Source organism: Pyrenophora tritici-repentis, chromosome 8, assembly GCF_003171515.1.
Source record: "Pyrenophora tritici-repentis strain M4 chromosome 8, whole genome shotgun sequence".
Taxonomy (NCBI): Eukaryota; Fungi; Ascomycota; class Dothideomycetes; order Pleosporales; family Pleosporaceae; genus Pyrenophora; species Pyrenophora tritici-repentis.
Window position 1 is genome coordinate 2,340,500 of NC_089397.1, and position 18,391 is coordinate 2,358,890.

At 48.4% G+C, this 18,391-nt stretch overlaps 6 protein-coding genes across 6 annotated transcripts; 2 read left to right on the forward strand and 4 right to left on the reverse strand.

Annotated features, from left to right (window-relative positions):
- Positions 1-307: 307 nt before the first annotated feature.
- On the reverse strand, positions 308-2,274 carry PtrM4_143540 (uncharacterized protein; the record flags this gene model as incomplete). The annotated part of the gene is made up of 3 exons (XM_066109669.1): positions 308-1,933; positions 1,972-2,136; positions 2,197-2,274. 3 exons carry the CDS (start codon positions 2,272-2,274, stop codon positions 308-310), a joined length of 1,869 nt encoding a protein of 622 aa, XP_065960591.1.
- A 2,081-nt stretch (positions 2,275-4,355) lies between these two features.
- Positions 4,356-4,835, forward strand: PtrM4_143550 (uncharacterized protein; the record flags this gene model as incomplete). The annotated part of the gene is made up of 1 exon (XM_066109670.1): positions 4,356-4,835. One exon carries the CDS (start codon positions 4,356-4,358, stop codon positions 4,833-4,835), a length of 480 nt encoding a protein of 159 aa, XP_065960592.1.
- A 1,841-nt stretch (positions 4,836-6,676) lies between these two features.
- Positions 6,677-7,413, forward strand: PtrM4_143560 (Gly-zipper-OmpA multi-domain protein; the record flags this gene model as incomplete). The annotated part of the gene is made up of 2 exons (XM_066109671.1): positions 6,677-6,852; positions 6,906-7,413. The coding sequence occupies 2 exons, from the start codon at positions 6,677-6,679 to the stop codon at positions 7,411-7,413; spliced, it is 684 nt and encodes a 227-aa protein (XP_065960593.1).
- A 1,388-nt stretch (positions 7,414-8,801) lies between these two features.
- Positions 8,802-11,503, reverse strand: PtrM4_143570 (Dimer-Tnp-hAT domain containing protein; the record flags this gene model as incomplete). The annotated part of the gene is made up of 2 exons (XM_066109672.1): positions 8,802-9,517; positions 9,628-11,503. 2 exons carry the CDS (start codon positions 11,501-11,503, stop codon positions 8,802-8,804), a joined length of 2,592 nt encoding a protein of 863 aa, XP_065960594.1.
- Positions 11,504-12,113: 610 nt separating this feature from the next.
- PtrM4_143580 (Dimer-Tnp-hAT domain containing protein) lies at positions 12,114-12,781 on the reverse strand (the record flags this gene model as incomplete). Its single annotated transcript, XM_066109673.1, has 2 exons — positions 12,114-12,522; positions 12,762-12,781. The coding sequence occupies 2 exons, from the start codon at positions 12,779-12,781 to the stop codon at positions 12,114-12,116; spliced, it is 429 nt and encodes a 142-aa protein (XP_065960595.1).
- Positions 12,782-13,121: 340 nt separating this feature from the next.
- Positions 13,122-14,138, reverse strand: PtrM4_143590 (uncharacterized protein; the record flags this gene model as incomplete). Its single annotated transcript, XM_066109674.1, has 1 exon — positions 13,122-14,138. The coding sequence occupies one exon, from the start codon at positions 14,136-14,138 to the stop codon at positions 13,122-13,124; it is 1,017 nt and encodes a 338-aa protein (XP_065960596.1).
- Between the last annotated feature and the right edge of the window lie 4,253 nt (positions 14,139-18,391).

The following is an 18,391-nucleotide window of genomic DNA, read 5'->3' on the forward strand; positions in this document are numbered from 1 at the left end:
TTTTCCAAAATGCAGATAGAGGGAGCCGTAGACAGCAGGCAGTGTTGGACAAAGTCAAGGTGCTGCTTTCTTCAGAACACCAGACTTGTCTCTCTAGTCTCTTACGCAAGATTAACCCTTGCGGGGAGAATCCGGGCAGTGATCGGAATGGTCTGGTCTGGTCTGGTCTGAGGGTACAGACCAGACCAGACCAGGTGCTTACATAAGGACCGGTCCGACCAGACCGGTCCGACCAACAAGACCGCCAAGAATGAGGCTGAAGCAAAGAAGGAAGCCGAGGAAATGTGTTTTACTACTGACTGTCAATCTAGTCGTCTTCGTTCTCACTATCCTCGATATCGCTGTTCCCCTCAGCTTGGGGCTTTCCATACCAGGCCCGGAGACACTCGCACGCTTCTATAATATCTGCCTTCAGCCTACCACGGCGATCGACGATAGTAAGCTTCGCGCTACTAAAAAGACGTTCGCATTCATCCGACATAGGCGAGATCGCAAACATGTCTAGAGCGAAGCGAGCGAGATCTCGTTGGGAGTCGTAGCGAGATAGCCAGTACGCAATAGCCTCATTGCAACCTGCCTCTTCGTTATGAAGCCGGTCAGTAGAGATGTATTGTTCATACAAATCAGTTGTAGAAACTGGAGCGTCTATTCGAATGCGCTTATGTTCCCGCTGGCGATCAAATGCTGGGTCAGGATCTCTCTCCTTCCTGGCTGGTGGTGGCAGCATCTCGACAGGGTACCTTCCCTTATACTCTGTCTCCCAGAGATGCTTCACCGCTAATTGTGCGTTTTCAAACCACCTCTTCTTCTCTTCGTCGCCATGAAGAACCCACTCTTGCCTGAACCATCCCCACTTGCGATATGGATCAAGGATTTGAGCCGCATAATATGCCGGTGGAAGGTCAGTATCTTCAGGGAATCGATTTTGCCAATTCAGCTGCTGATTGTTATAGTACTCAACGCACTTTAACCAAGCAGCATCAGCGCAGCCTTGAAGGTACTTCCATGTAAAGTTGTTATCGTCCTCAGTGTGGATGTCGTGGTAGTGATCCTTCGTCTCGCTTATCTCCCGGAGAAGGCAGTCCAAAGTTGAAAACCAGTCCGCAAGTGACGTCTTCTTACCTTCAGAAAGCAAAGTTGCAGCATAGAAGTCTTTGAGAGCGAGTTCAATCTTTTCAAGCTCAAACCAGTGCTGTCCATCAAGCTTAAAGTTCGCGATCCCTACGGAGCCCTTTCCAGGTACATGACGAGCCGAGAAGAGCTCTAAACGTTCTCGAACATTTAATGCACGTGTAATCGAATAAAACCATGAGTTCCAGCGGGTCGAGTTGTTCTGGATAAGCTCAAGCCCGTCGAATTGCGAAAGATCTCCGCCGATAATAATTGTAGCAAACTCCTCACGCCGTTGTGGAGTAAGCCTGATGTATCGCACCAGGTTGTGAAGACGACCCAAACATCCGAACTTCTTCCAGAGCTCTTCCACCTTCGTATAGTCGCCACGTTGATGATGCTTCTCCAGCTTCGCAAGATACTTCTCACAGTTTCGCCCCATAAGGAACGCCTGGCAACAGAGGTTGATGACATGGCCCAAGCAACGCAGCCGGCGATGACGACGTTGTTTTGACTTCATCCATGGGCAGAGATCCTTGAGTATAAACTCAACAGCGGTATCATTTGCCGAGGCATTATCCAGCATAAAGTATCCAATCTGATCTCCGCTAATGTCGTATTCTTCCAGCAATTCAAGGACCACCGATCCAAGATTCTCTCCAGTATGTTCGCCGTATATACGTCGCATACCTAAAGCGGTAACACGTCGCATGCCGGTAGTATCAATCCACATAGCGACGACGCCTAGGATAGCGTAAGGGTTTGGTGAAGTCCAGAGATCAAAGGAGATAGAGATCCTACTCCGTGAATGGTGTAGGTCTCCCTAAGCTGTTGCTTCTTCGATATGAATGCATTCATTACCCAGCTTCGGATAGTCTTCGCAGCCTTCGGGAGGTGGTTGAGTAGTGCCGGATTTAAAAAGAGGAGTAGTTCACGAAAGTACTGGTTCTCTAATTGAAAGAAGGCGATATGGCAGTACACAATCCAACGAATTAGAAGCTCTTTAAACTTCTCTACTGACTCCTTCTAGAAAAAGGTGCTGGAAGCAGCCCCATCCTTTTGCTGGTCGATTATAGACTTCCGTACAGAACCCTTTCGCTTGATGCCACTCTGGGGATCAATCTGGTGCTTGTTCCAGGTGATTCCGGATCCTAGAAGTGCCATTGATGACAAACAACTCTTGCTTGCTCTTCCCAACCCTGCACTCATGGCAGTAATACACCTCTTTCTTATCGCTATCTCGAATGTATTGGAGTCCGTACTTCCAGATGTGTGATGTACCTTGACGGAAATCCTTCCTTGCAATTATTGCACGTTTCACGTACGTGATACCGCCCTGCACGAACTCATCTGGAGATTCGTGATATTGAATAGGAGTGGGTGATAGTATAGGGGTGGGTGATGACGTGGGGATAGGAGATGGAGTAAGAGACGTTAAATCTAGTCTTATAATATTCGATGGGGACGGTGAGGTTGGTGTTGAAGGCTCCATAACAATAGTATATAAGTAGGTTGTTAAGGACTTGATTGTTCTATGTAAGTAGAAGACTTACCTTGATCTTAATGACTCATATTGTGCTAAATTTTCTGGCTAGATTAGTCTAAGATCTAGTCACGTGGACCTATTTATAGCCGGACCGGTCCGATCATCTAGACCGGTCCGACCACGGTCTCAAAAAATCGCCAGACCAGACCAAGTCTTGGCGGTCTAGACCAGACCAAGACCAAGTCAGACCAGACCATTCCGATCACTGAATCCGGGTCTGGACCTAAACGATCTTCCTGTGAAGAAGCTCCTTCAGAGTATGTCTAGGATGCCGCCAACTAGAAATCTGCTAATGCTTTACCAGAAGCATTTAAAGACCCAGGAGGGTAAGTCAACCAAGCAACGGGTGCACTGTGTGAGCTGATGTGTGAGAAAGGCTGAGTCTGTTCATTAAAGAGCAAGATGTCATGCGTATACAAGAGTGTTGTTTCGATCTAAAAGATCGGCCTATAGATGTTAGTGATATGTCATTGCTAATTGTATCACTGGCTTGGGGAGCCTGTTAGATCCGGAAGTAAGCTCGGTTTCCAGAGTAGCGCTACTGGATGCTGTGCTTGAAACTTCATCGTTGCTACTTCGCCAGGAAAGTAGTGTCCGTCAGTTCTTGGTATGTTCTTCCGCTCGATGACAACGAAGGTTTTGCTAATTTAAGCCAGGCGCTTGTTGCTGTAGTTCGTAAAAGTCTGATCATCTACAACGAAGCAGTCGGCTAACCTCTCCAGCTCTGTCTTACCGAAAAAAACGGGGTCAGACAACCTACCTGCACTCATACTTGCAGTATTTCGACTGCGGCCTCCTTGAGTCTCCATTTAGAATCCGTCCTACACAAGTTCTGTGTTAGCGACGAACAAGCCGTTCAGACCAAACGAGCTATCTGGCTACTCTACTGTATTGATAAGTCTTATGCATTGAGGTGGCAAACCTTCTCTGTAAGCTCTCACTCTACCTGGTTATCTTAGGCCTATCGGATTAAGGCTAATACAAGGTAAACAGCTGGTTGGTGACGGTTCTCTTCCGACTACGAACCCACCCGACAACGTGCTTCAAAGTGATTTTTGCAACTACAACCTCAGAATGGTTGCGGATTCGGTGTCAGTACTCCCAAATTTGTTCGAAAATTCTGCAGCTCCGAGTAGGCGTAGAGAAGAGCCATCTGAAGATCGTCCTAACAAGGCTGTGGCGTTGTCAATGGCGCTGGAAGAATGGTATAGAGCAACTGGGATTAATCAAATGACGCACTCACTGGACCACAGTGATATCATACGCACCAAGCTCCAGATATCTTACTATTACTCACAGTCCGCAACAATCAATTAAGTGGTCCTAGAAGGTTCAGATTGGATTGATTGATTACCGCTTTAAGCCTAGTAAAAAAGAGTGTATTTTAGGTTATAACTAGGTTTCGAACTTACGCACTACACCTAAAAATCATCGTGAGATTGCCCCTCCACCAAGTCCTTCAGCCCCAAGTTTCCAACCGCCCCATCTAACCAAGCTAAGCAAGCTGACTGAGCGAGCGCCTATCCCTAAGCTCGCTCGGCTTGCAAGCGCGCATTGCGCGCTCAGCTCATTCGGCTTGGTCAAAACGTCCAAGCCGAGCGAGCTGAGCGAGCCGGCTCGCTCGTTGACAAGTATGGTCGCAGACAAGACTCGCAGACACACCAGCTCCTGGCGGAAAGTTTACAACGACATAACGAACATGCGAACCCAAGACTTCCACAGGCAAGAGCAGATTCCGTGCTTCCTTACGCCGCCCTGGAGACAGGGCCCAACCACTTACATTGATGCGACCGCTCAGGAAGCGCGGGCGCGACACGACAAAGAATACGTAAAGGAAGACAGCCTTAGCATCTACACAGATGGCAGCGGCATCGAAGGCGAGATAGGCTCTGCGGCGCTGTGTCCGCTCACACAACAGGCGCGATCCGTACACATGGGTTCAGACACAGAGTCGACGGTATATGCAGCAGAACTACAAGGCATCAGCTTAGCACTGCAGATCGCTCAAGAGTATGCGAGCCGAAACGGTGCGCGACGAGACGTCGCCATATACACAGACAACCAGGCCGCCGTCTGGTCCATCGCTAAGGCGGAGGGACGATCAGGCGCCTACATCCTCGCGGACATCGCGCGACAGGTCCGGGAGCTCCAGGACAACGGACGGACAGTGACCGTCTGATGGATACCGGCCCACGTCGGCATACCCGGGAACGAGGCCGTCGACAAAGCGGCCAAGGAAGCCACCGGATGGAGAGAAGACGGCCGCAGAAGCTTGCCGGCAGACGCGCCCCCCCAGCTGTTCACTATAAGGTCGACTGTGAAAAGATGGTGCAGCATACAAGCCGAACGGGCATGGATAGCAAAGTGGTGCAAGGACACCAAGGGCCGAGCAACCTACAGACACACTCCAACGCCCACCAAGAAAGTACTCCGGCTCCACGAGGGGCTCACTAAGCGGGAGAGCGCGCTGCTGGCGCAGCTGCGGACAGAGAAGATCGGACTCAACGACTTTCTCTTCGCCCGAAGAGTGCCAGACGTCACTAGCCCGCGCTGCGACTGCGGAGCGAGACGACAGACCGTCGCACATATCCTTCTCCACTGCAGCAAGCGCAGGCATCTCCGGGACCGTATCTTCGCCAACCTGTCCGGACGAGACAATATCCGGACCATCCTAGGCACGCCACAGCTAGCCACCAAAGTCATCGGGTATGTAGAGCAGACGCAGATCCTTGGGCAAAATGGGGATCGTAGACGCGCAGACGACAGCCGAGCGCTGGGGGGAGACTGAAGGTATTGCAGACGCAGAACACGAGGCAACCGTGCCTCTACGAGCCTAGAAGTACAGTGTTCAGTTAGTAGAGTCACTATCTAGATGAGGTGGCAGCCAAACGTAGGTAGTGATGAGAGGGAAACGGCAGGCCTCTGGGGACAGATGGTTCTTTGGAATGAAGTGAGATGCCTGTAGAGTTGGCTCATCTCGCTGAGGGGTGTTTCTCGCTTACGGGCGATGCACGTTATGAGAGTACGCTCTAACTTACCGCAACACGTTTGATCGATGAAAAGCAGAGATGTCAACAAGCAAGTCAAGCTGGCTTGATTCTTATCGATTGCAGATCACAGACAATATAGAGGCTCGTGCACAGTGGCACGTCCCAGAGAATGGTCTGTGATCTGCAATCGATAAGAATCAAGCCAGCTTGACTTGCTTGTTGACATCTCTGGCTGCAGCAGGCCCACCACCATCTCAATCACGACACGGCTGAGCTATCAAGCTCCCAGCAATATATAGATAGCTATATATATTGATCAAGGCCTATAGAACTTTACTCTAAAGCATATCGCGATTATAGCTATCGCGCGAGGCTCAATAGCTTCATGTTGTGCTGTCGATTTTGGGGTTCCGAGCGGGCGTTACGCCGTCACGCACGGTAAGGTAAAGGCGGCGGACCTTGCGCTTCCAGTATGGGCGAAAGCTGCAAAGGTTAAACCCGGGCTCATGACCTGATGGAAAGTACGGTAAAGAAGTCCATGTAGTGTGAGGTACTTGTCGAATTGTGTGTGCTACGGTACGGAAAGAGCATATAGAGATGGAAACCGGCTAAGCCCAAACAGGCTAGATAGCCAAGTACACGCTCCAAGGAGCAGGGACGTCGGGGCTATCGAACACTATGTATTAATCACACGCGTTCGGAAGACTACAATCGCTTGATCTCAAAGTACTTGCCGTCCGTCTCGCGACGGGGTGCGTCTCGTGACTTAGGGATGGACGTTAAACTTCAACCGATCTTCCACCGGTCCGAAGGACCAACCGAAGTCGTTCTGCAAATTCCCTCGGTTGGAGCAACATCCGGCGCAACCCCACAAACGTGTCTATGCTTACTTGATAGTGTCTTTGAATGGCTTACGTGGCTGGCTACTAACTATGCAATTAGTTATATTCTTTGGCTACCTAGCTAGGGCCCGTTAACGAACCAACAGTCTGCCGTTCATTTTCAACATTTTCACATGTCTCCTCAAAGCATGAGTAACAACGCCTTGATGCGCTGGGCACAGTCTGTATCTCTTGCTACTGCTACTCTTGTCCAATCACTGGAGCCTAACGATGTACAACTTGGGACACCGATTGCCTCTGAGAAAGTCCAAGAGCATAGTCGCGATAGCAGCATTGAACAACGTTTTAATCTCGAGCGTACACGGTATTTGTTCCTATGAGGATACATTGGTATTGGCTTCTCATAGGTCATTACAGATCCGATCTTGAAGAGATGCGAGACAAACACGATTATCTTGATACGCCACTACAAGACAACGACAGACACTCGAATACCTCAGAGTCGCAACCTAGCCCATCGAATGATCACGCCAGGGCAAGGGACTTTGTGGGAAAACGACTTCCTTGGAAGATTCAAGATTTACGTGAATGTCGACAGAATTACCATGCAGAGCACAAGGGCGGTGGCTCGGACCGCATCTGGAAGAGCTACCGGGGCGACTACCGGGGCGGCTACCGGGGCGGCTACCGGGGCGGCTACCGGGGCGGCTACCGGGGCGGCTACCGGGGCGGCTACTGGAGCGGCTACCGGGGCGGCTACTGGGGTGGCTACCAAAAAACTTACGGCGGAAGCTCTCGCCACAGCTTCCTAGACGCTGACTCGGGTGATCCTGAAAAACGGAATCAAGTTACGGATCAAATTCCTCACCAAGGTGCGCCTCGAAACGAGAACAACTATGGATCAGATTGGGAACCCTCTTCTTAAGAATGATAATATCAGATTTCTACCTGCCTTCTGATCAACCAACCTTACCGGGTATCGCGCCAATCTGGTCGATATTTTTAATTGGTGGAAAACGGGGGTTACATATCTTCAGGCAGCAAGAAATAGATCACAGCATGCATATGTAACATGCTTTCCTAATTATGTGGCGGAAAACCCGGTGAGCTGGAATCAGCCAATCAAACACAGCAAAGAGCCGGAATATCTGCTAACCCTGCGCTTTCATTGGCTCATTCCGGCCCGCCAGGATTTTCGCTACAAGTGAGGTACGCTATCCTCACAAGTAGTTCAATTTTTGTAAACCCAGGGTACCTTGTATGGCCACGTGGATTATCTACCGGCCAATCAGCCTACTACTCTAACTTATGTATATAAGCCTTCAGACCTCTCAGTCATCAGAACACAGATCATAACACTTCACAGTACACATCATATCCTATGACGGTTATGAGGAGAAGCAGATCGCGTGTTGGTGGTCTGGTGCTGCTTCCTCGCTTTATTGAGCACCTCTTACCTCAGATGCATCACGGATACGTCATGTTAACAGACCCTGCTGTTGCTTCTTAAAGGAGCACAGCACGAACAACAGAACAACAGAACGTAGTTAACAAGCGAGCGGGCCATAACTTAACGTGGTGATCGGCGTGGCGCTCGGCAAAACACCAGAACACCAAAGCGACGCCAACTTCAACACGCGACAACTCAACCAATATGAACCCAATAGAGCTTGCAGTTAAAGCGATAGAAGCACAGTCCGCAACAATCAATTAAGTGGGTCCTAGAAGGTTCAGATTGGATTGATTGATTACCGCTTTAAGCCTAGTAGTTACCTATAGGAGTTTAAGCCCTACCTAGATAGGTAAGTGGGTCTAGGAGAGTGACCGGATTGAATTGATTGTTGCGGAGTCTAGATAGAAGGGCAGGGTGAAGGAGAACAACTTTCATATACGAAGGTTGCTGAACAGTACAACGTGCGCAGACACATACTGGCTAGAAGATGCAAAGGCACCCAAGCCCCCATGCAAGCCAAAGCAATCAACCAGCGCAAACTCAACCCACAACAAGAGGAGCTCATCAAGCACGTGGACAAACTCAGAGTAAGAGGCCTTTCACCTACAAGAGAGAATCTGAGAAAATTTGCTTCAGGGATAGCTCAAGAGGAGGTGGAAAAGCAGTGGGTTTGTAACGGGCACAGATGTCAATGAGCAAGCTGAGCGAGCTCAGCCAATTGGCTTGCTCAGCCAATTGAGCGGAGGCCAGCAGCTCGCTCGGCTCGCTCGGATTGGCTGAAACAGGGCTGTCAGCTCGCTCGGCTTGATGGGCTCAGTCCCGATTAGGAAAGTTATATAGAAACCTTGGTGTTGAGTTTCTCAGCTAATATCCCACTTATGTACACCGTATTTCGCGTCCATCTCCTCATCGCTGATAGCCTCCTTTACAGGCACCTCACCACTGCCAAATCCAGCTCTTACCCATCGTCGATCGCACTGTATTGCTGCTAGAAGTTGCGGAGAAATGCTGCGCCGACGGGGCTCGAGGAGGTCACCCAGCTCGCTGAATAAGCGCTCACACTCACAGCTTGAGCCTGGGATTGATAGCATGTCGATAGCAAATTTGCTAAGGCTGGGGTAGCGATCGCGGAGTCCTACCCAGTATTTTATAGGGTCGACGCCCTCGCTAGCGATCGGTTCGCTGCGTTTCCAAGCCTCATATTCATCCTCCTCGTTCTCCGTAAGCCCTGCAGGCTCAATAAAGCTGTTGATAGCGTCGTCTATATCATTGTGCCTGACTTTGGGGCGTAAGCGCGGCTTCGGTAAGCTTTTGTACTCCGCCCACAAATGTTGAAACTTGCGGTTGCTGCTCTCTAGCCAATCAGGCTTATCCGCCCACGCTGCGTCAAGGTAGCTTTTGTAGCGAGGATGAAGGATTGTAGCAGCATAGTAAGCTGGCGAGAGGTCGAGCTTGTTGTAGTACTCGCGGGCTTTAACTAGGGCAGCGCGGAGGTTGATAGCAAGGTGGTCTTCGGGTGACTCTGTATGCTCATCGTGAATGACGTCTTCATAGCTTTGCAAGCGGTCCTCATAGACTCCAAGCACAGTCCGCAACAATCAATTAAGTGGGTCCTAGAAGGTTCAGATTGGATTGATTGATTACCGCTTTAAGCCTAGTAGTTACCTATAGGAGTTTAAGCCCTACCTAGATAGGTAAGTGGGTCTAGGAGAGTGACCGGATTGAATTGATTGTTGCGGAGTCTAACTCCAAGTAAGTATTCAAATACTGGAATAACCTCAGCGATTGCTCCAAAAGCACCGCTTTTGCCGCGGCCTTCAAGCCGTTTTGTAGCTTGTTTCAGTGGCCTGAGCACATCAATATACTCAGCAATCACCTGCCAGTCATGGGCATTGATCCCATCAGACCTCATCCAATCCGGCGCTGCAGGCAGCTTGTTGTTACGACTTCGGGCGTACGCGTCTTCAGTTTCAATCTTCTGAATATGGTAGTTGGCGTACCCATTAACCGCTAATTGCAACTCAACAGCGCGCTCAAAACACGAAACGTAAGAGTTCCAGCGAGTAACAACTGGCTTGACGGGCTCCTTGATTTTGTGCTGTTCTGTTGGCGCGTTGACAGGCTGGTCCCTAATAGCGAGCTTCTGATACTTCTCAAAAAGAGCGTACTGTTGTGGTGTTTTGATGTAGTTGATAACCGCGAGAAGCACTCCTAATGGTCCATCGCCTCGCCAAGTAGCCATGTTCTCAGCTTCGTTCACGCGCTCAGTCTCCTCGTTGTCGTAGGACTCTTTCTCCTCACCCCAGAGTAGCATCTGGCCAATGAGATTAAGCGTATGAGGACCGCAGCGAAGGCGACGCTCAGTAGTGCTGAAGCCCATCTGCAAGGCGAGAGTGTTGATCGTGGTGTTGTTGTTATGTGCGTTGTCGAGGACGAAGTAACCGAGCTTGCCCACAGTGATTTCGAACTGCTTGAATATTGCCATCACGACCTCAGCCATAGCCTCGCCGGTGTGGGCACCTGTCAGTTGTGGGAGCGCAATAGGCAAGTCCCTGAGCTCGCCAGAGCTATCAACGTAGTGGGCGACGATACCTAAGTAACCGCGCTTGCCACCTTTTGTCGTCCATCCGTCAAAGCTTATATGGACTTTGCTCATTGATTCTGAAAGGCTTGCGACAACCTTTAGTAACAGGTAGTTGTACAGGCGTATAACGTATCGTGAGACGCTGTTATAAGATGCCCACAGGGCTCGTTCTGCCTCTACGCTAGCTAATTGTATCATATTGCGAAAAGACGATGATTCGAATTGTGAGAGTGGGAGGTTGTTTTCGACGAGCCAGGTGACGGCCGCAAGCCTAAACTCTTGTATATTGAAGTTGGTAAGCTCGTTGGCAACAGCCTGAGAGCAGCCCTTCTGAAGGGCGCGTTCGAGGAGAGTTTCTTTCCGAGGAGCGACGGTAGTGCGCTTACTTGGAGGCTTCAAGCCATGACCTTTCTTGTCTTCTCCGAGATGACGTGCTGGCGCTGATGGAGACTGCGAGACGTCATGTATGCCACGGCCAACAGTAGTGAACTTGTGCTTATAGCAATAGTGGCAGATCCACGTGACTTTTGCGACGTTGCTGCGCAAGGCGATGCGATAGCCATGGCTGTATACCCAGCTTGCTCGGTTCGAAAGTGATGTGGGCGGCTTGCAGTGCTTTGGGTAGCGACTCCAATTAAAGCCGTCGTATTTGTCCTCTACCCATACGAAACCCTCGTCGACAGCCTCGCTAGCTGCTCCTGAAGCTGCAACAGTGGCATGCTCGCTGCCCTCAGGTGGTGGGATGATTGTCTCTTCGGCGCGCGACTCTCGGAGGGTCGCTTCAAAATTTGGTGCTTGTGGCGCGGCGACGAGAGCTTGACGCGGCGACAGCGGTGGAGGAGGTGGAGATGGTGAGAATGGCCGAGTATCGACTAGCACAGGTTGGCTGGCAGTCCCGCGATGACGCGCTGCGACTCTAGGGCGCTTCGAAGTTGTCGCGATTTCTAGAGCATTAACGCGTGTTCTTTTTGCTGGCATTATAGCAACGGCGAGGTAGATAATAGCTGCAAATAGAGACGCGTTGATGGAGTATAGGTGAGTGTGGTGGGTGATAAGTAGTAAGTGAAGTGTCGCAGAAGGAGAATATTGTTGCCAGGCCGTTAGCCGGAAATTTAGTAGCTTATTTGCTAGAAATATAGCAAAAAAGAGTGTATTTTAGGTTATAACTAGGTTTCGAACTTACGCACTACACCTAAAAATCATCGTGAGATTGCCCCTCCACCAAGTCCTTCAGCCCCAAGTTTCCAACCGCCCCATCCAACCAAGCTAAGCAAGCTGACTGAGCGAGCGCCTATCCCTAAGCTCGCTCGGCTTGCAAGCGCGCACTGCGCGCTCAGCTCATTCGGCTTGGTCAAAACGTCCAAGCCGAGCGAGCTGAGCGAGCCGGCTCGCTCGTTGACAAGTATGGCACAGATGTCAATGAGCAAGCTGAGCGAGCTCAGCCAATTGGCTTGCTCAGCCAATTGAGCGGAGGCCAGCAGCTCGCTCGGCTCGCTCGGATTGGCTGAAACAGGGCTGTCAGCTCGCTCGGCTTGATGGGCTCAGTCCCGATTAGGAAAGTTATATAGAAACCTTGGTGTTGAGTTTCTCAGCTAATATCCCACTTATGTACACCGTATTTCGCGTCCATCTCCTCATCGCTGATAACCCCCTTTACAGGCACCTCACCACTGCCAAATCCAGCTCTTATCCATCGTCGATCGCACTGTATTGCTGCTAGAAGTTGCGGAGAAATGCTGCGCCGACGGGGCTCGAGGAGGTCACCCAGCTCGCTGAATAAGCGCTCACACTCACAGCTTGAGCCTGGGATTGATAGCATGTCGATAGCAAATTTGCTAAGGCTAGGGTGGCGATCGCGGAGTTCTACCCAGTATTTTATAGGGTCGACGCCCTCGCCAGCGATCGGTTCGCTGCGTTTCCAAGCCTCATATTCATCTTCCTCGTTCTCCGTAAGCCCTGCAGGCTCAATAAAGTTGTTGATAAAGTTGCCGCGATTTCTGGAGCATTAACGCGTGTTCTTTTTGCTGGCATTATAGCAACGGCGAGGTAGATAGTAGCTGCAAATAGAGACGCGTTGATGGAGTATAGATGAGTGTGGTGGGTGATAAGTAGTAAGTGAAGTGTCGCAAAAGGAGAATATTGTTGCCAGGCGGTTAGCCGGAAATTTAGTAGCTTATTTGCTAGAAATATAGCAAAAAAGAGTGTATTTTATGTTATAACTAGGTTTCGAACTTACGCACTACACCTAAAAATCATCGTGAGATTGCCCCTCCACCAAGTCCTTCAGCCCCAAGTTTCCAACCGCCCCATCCAACCAAGCTAAGCAAGCTGACTGAGCGAGCGCCTATCCCTAAGCTCGCTCGGCTTGCAAGCGCGCATTGCGCGCTCAGCTCATTCGGCTTGGTCAAAACGTCCAAGCCGAGCGAGCTGAGCGAGCCGGCTCGCTCGTTGACAAGTATGGATAGCGGGATCAGCTGTGAGAGAAGCGAGGATAGCGAGAGTAGGAAAGCAGGAGCCGCAGGCGCGATAGAAGTAAGAGTAGCAAGAGCAGTAAGAGCAGGATGTGTAGCCGCGAGGATAGAGGCAATTAAGGTAATTAAGGTGATTGCGATGATTGCGAGGACAGTAAGAGCAACAAGGGCAGCGCAAGAAAGGCGCGAACGGCAAGGGAATTAACAATTAAGTTAATTGTAGCGATTGCAAGGACAGCGGGAACAGCGAGGATAGTAAGGGCAGTAAGGGTAGCAAGGACAGCGGAAGCAGCGAGGACAACGAGGACAGCGAGGATTGTAAGGACAGCGGAAGCAGCGAGGATAACGAGGACAGCGAGGATAGTAAGAACAGCGAGGATAGTAAGGACAGTAAGAGTAGCGAGGATAGCGAAAGTAGGAGAGTAGCAGTAGCAATAGCAGTAGCCGGAGGTGTATATAAGCTGTAAGAGGTAAGAGGTAGAAGTAAGGATATTATAAGCAGCAAGGATAGCAGGGGCAGAAGCAGCAACAGGTGCAGGGGTAGTAGGAGTAGTAATAAGAATATTAAGAGCAGTGCAAGTTATAAGGACAGGGGACAAAGTAAGGACAGTAGAGATAGTAAGAGTATCAGAAGCAGCGAGAACAGAAGCCGTAGGATTGATAGCGAAGATATTAAGAGCAGCAAGGAAAGCGAAAGCAGCGAGGGTAGTAAGAGCAGCGACAAGAGGAGCGGTAGCGGCCGCCGAAACCGCATTTACCGCAGGTGGAGGAGGCGTAGGAGGTAAGGGGCAGAAGAGAGCAGTAGAGACAGCGGGAACAGCGGGGAAAGGGAGAGCAGCAAGAAGGACGGGGATAGTAGAGATAGAGGAAGTGGCGAGAGCAGAAGCAGTAATAGGGAGGATTGCGGAATGCGGAGGAGTAAGAGCGGTAGGAGTAAGAGTAGCAAGAGCAGGACGTAGAAGTAAGAGGGGTAGGAGCAGGAGCAGTAAGAATAGCAGGAGCAGTAAGAATAGCAGGAGCAGTAAGAATAGCAGGAGTAGTAAGAATAGTAGGCGTAGCAAGAGTAGGAGCCGCAGTGGCGATAGTGTAGAAGCGGCAGTAAACACAGGTGTAGTAGTAGCCGTAGGAATAATAACGAGCATGTTGAGAGCAGTAAGGACGGCAGGAACAGTGGGAGTTGTAATAGTAGAACCCGTAACTGTAATTAAATAGATCGTAAGAGTGATAGTCACGATAGAAGGAAAAGTTACAAGAATAGTAGCTGTAGCCGTGGTAGAAGCAAGAGTAATTATAATAGAGGCAAAGATAGTAACAGTAGTAAGAGTAATAAGCACAGTAAGGGTATAGTAAGAGCAAAAGTTTAAAGAAGAGTTATTTATGTTAAAAATAAGTATGCAGGTATAAAGCAAAGAAAAGAAAGATTCGAAAAGAGAAAGTATTAAGTCGGTGAGATTCATAATCGATAGATAAGGTAGGTAAAATAGGTATAGTTTGTAGTATAGATTAGATAGTGTTTGAGAAAGAAATCAAGCATAGAATCAAGTAGGATTCAAGGATTAGGATTGTAGTAGAAGACAGAGCAAGTTATTAGGAATACATTAATAAGAAGATAGAAGAAAAGATTAAGTTCATATAAAAGTAGAGTAATAAGAAGAAGATATCAATAAAAAAGATATAAGAGATTATGTTTCAATAATATTAAAAAGAGATGTTAGAAAAGAAAGAAGAATAAAAGAAACCCGATATAATTAAAGAGGAGTATAGTAGAGGGAATAGAAGATAAGTAGAAGAAGAAAGAGAGAGAAAGATAAGGAAGTTTATCGAGAAGGAGATAAGAAGCAGTCGATAAAGAGAAAGAAGGAGAAGTAAAGAAAATAGGAGGAGAAGTAAAGAAAATAGAAAGAGAAGTAAAGAAAATATAGAGTAGGGTAAAGAGAGAGAGTAGCGAGAACAGCAGTAGTAATAAAGATAAGGATAGAGTTAAGGTACAGTACAATAAGGCATAGTGGGTATTTAAGCAACAGTAGTAAGACGAAGCAGGCCGTGTTAGACGTGCATACAGTAGGTAGAGTTTAAGTTTACCGACGTAGAATAGTGATAGAGGTATATAGGGTAGTAGATAATGCGATGTGGTATATAGACGGCGGTAGGCGAAGGACAGAGCCGACACAAGATACAACAGTATTAGAGAACTAAGAGGCAGTAGGCAAAGGAGATAGTTGAAGAAGTATTTAGGTTGTGTTTAGTATAGCGAGTGGTATAACGTGTGTATACAAGCAATAAGAAGACAATAGATGCGGAGGAGATTAGACAGCAGATATAAAAGATTGTTAGTTTCGAGGGTATTTATAGCAAGGTTGTTAGGATTAGTATAGGGAGGCAAGAATAGAGTAGCATAGGGATAGATAGGAGGTTAGTAGAACAGAGGATTAAAGTAAATTTAATAGAGGGATTCGTAAGACAGTTTTAGAGCAAGTAGGGGTTAGGGTGCACAGAAACGAATAGGTTAATAAGAGAGTTGTATTAGAGTCAGCCGTTTATAATAGAGGAGAACGTCCCCAGCTTGCAGGGGCCTTGAGGAAGGCTGAGCCAGGAAGGCCTGGTGACAGCAGGTCCCTCAGCCTGCTCCGCTTGCGCTTCTCTGGTGGAGGCACAGAAGCGGCAGATGACGCTGACGACAAGGAAAACTTTGAGCCCCGGTCACTATGAGCCACTCTTTGGCTCGTTGACCCTGTTTCTTGTATATTCGATACAATTGAGTTCATCGAACACCAACTTTTCGAGATGACAAAAAGGTCCTGGATTACCCTTTTTTCATCTCAATTCCATTGAAATGCCTTCCTAGAATCAGTTTCCAACGTCTGCTTTTGCGTGCAGGCGTTGTGGCGGGCGCGCTGGCCGCTGCAACTTTGACAGAGTTGTTACCTGGCCTTAGTTGAGAGAAATCTCTGCAAATGGCCCGTGCGCCAACTGATTTTAGATGTTCGATCGAAGGCACCCTCTACGAAACCGACAGAGCAACGGCTCTTCCTTAGGTATATATCTCTATTGCTGCAAAGTAATAGGCCTATATATCTAGATGCTACCTATACCCGAACGCCCTAAACCAACTCGATATACCGACCCCATATACCGAACCGCTCCAGCACCTGCTGTCACCAGCACACGCACGAGCAAAACACCGACCAGGCACTAGATGTATAGATCTATTATCTCTCTTGTAGATCCCTATATACAGACGCCTACACCAAATACCCTCTCCACCGAACGCCCTAAACCGACTCGATATACCGACCCCATATACCGAACCGCTCTAGCACCTGCTTTCACTAGCACACGCACGAGCAAAACATCGACCAGGCAATAGCTGTATAGATCTATTCTCTCTCTTGTAGATCCCTATATACAGACGCCTACACCAAAAACGCCCTCTCCACCGAACGCCCTAAACCGACTCGATATACCGACCCCATATACCGAACCGCTCTAGCACCTGCTTTCACTAGCACACGCACGAGCAAAACATCGACTAGGCAATAGCTGTATAGGTCTATTATTGTTAGGTTATAATAGATCCCTGTATACAGACGCCTACACCAAAACGCCCAAAAACATCGACTAGGCAATAGCTGTATAGATCTATTCTCTCTCTTGTAGATCCCTATATACAGACGCCTACACCAAATACCCTCTCTACCGAACGCCCTAAACCGACTCGATATACCGACCCCATATACCGAACCGCTCCAGCACCTGCTTTCACTAGCACACGCACGAGCAAAACATCGACCAGGCACTAGATGTATAGATCTATTCTCTCTCTTGTAGATCCCTATATACAGACGCCTACACAAAACAACAGACAGACACTGTATAAAACTACAAACAATATTTCTTTTCGCAAAGAGCTCGCTGTTACATCTCTTTCTGTTCACCACACTGCTCTTTAGCACCCGCGCCAACGGAAGACTAGCTCGGAAATTGGACTACGCAACTATCCTCCAAATTGTACAAGACCTATAGAAACTCCATATTGAACAACATACATAGAACGGCTTAGCCAAAGTCCTACATAGTCACCGACTGATACAGGACTCTAATGGAAATATAATAATAATAATAATAATAGAGGAGAACAATGAACAATAGAGGTTATTGCAGAGAAGGGTATAGGCCGAGGTAAAGGGAAGAAGAAAGAAGATATAGTGGTAATAGGAAAAGTTTCCGAGTTAGGGTATTTAGTAGATGTTATATAGATTAAGTGATAAAAGGGAGTAAATTAGATTAAAAATAAGGAGAGATAGAAATAGATGAAGAGGAAAGGAAAGAAGAGAGAGGAACAGAAGAGAGAGAGGGGAAGGATGGATGTGGTGGAGAGGAGAGATGAGGAGGGGCAGGGAGGGTTGGAGCAGCAGGAGCAGGAGCAGGAGCGACAAGGCGGGTGGCGGAGGTGAATACAGCAGCGGCAACAGGAGTTTAGGGAGGTAGAGTAGTGAGGTAGGGAATTAGGATGGTAGGGGAATGGATAGGGAATATGCAAAGGGGCGGATAATGGGCGAAGCGAGGAAAATATAGGGAGATGTTGGCGAGGGGAGAGGGGAAGTGTAAAAGAAGCGATTACGATTGTTTTAGAGCCGATTCAGTTTGAGGGTTATTAGGGGTGTTTTTGGTAGGAGGTAGGGTAGGAGAGGAATTATTAGGGACGGTATTAGAAGATAAGAGATGCAAATTAACAGTATAAAGGAGTATTCACAGGGGGTTATAGGGGCAGCGTTTAGGTAGACGGAGGTAGGAAAGCGTTAGGGGGCGGGGTGAAAGGGGAGAAGAGAATTTATAGTAGATAAGAAAGGGTTAGGGTTATAGAATAAAGAGAGGGATAGGTAAGAAATGAATAGAAGAATAAAAATATTCATAAGAAGATAAAGGAGGATTAGATTGCAAGCAAAATAAGGTAGAAGAGCAATTCGTTAGGTCGTATGTAGAGGGGAAAGAGTGGGTAACAAGATATAGAAGGCGAGTATTAGAAAAGTATTTGGAGGGGCAAGGAGGCGAAGAGAGACATAAAGAAGAGGAGGAGAGATGTTTAGTGTGTAGACAAGCGGACAAGGAGATAGACAGCAGCAAAGAGCAGTAATAAAGAGGAGATATAGTAGAGAGGAGGGTAGAGCAGTAGGAGCAGGAGCGACAAGGCGGGTAGTAGAGTTTAATACGGCAATGATAACAGGAGTTTAGGCAGGTAGAGTAGTAAGACAGGCAATTAGGATAGTAGGGGAATAGATAGGGAATATGCGAAGGGCGGGTGATAAGCAAAGCGAGGACAAAATAGGGAGATGTTAGTGACGGGGAGGAGAAATACAAAAGAAGCAGTTAAGATTGTGTTAGAGTAGATTTCGTA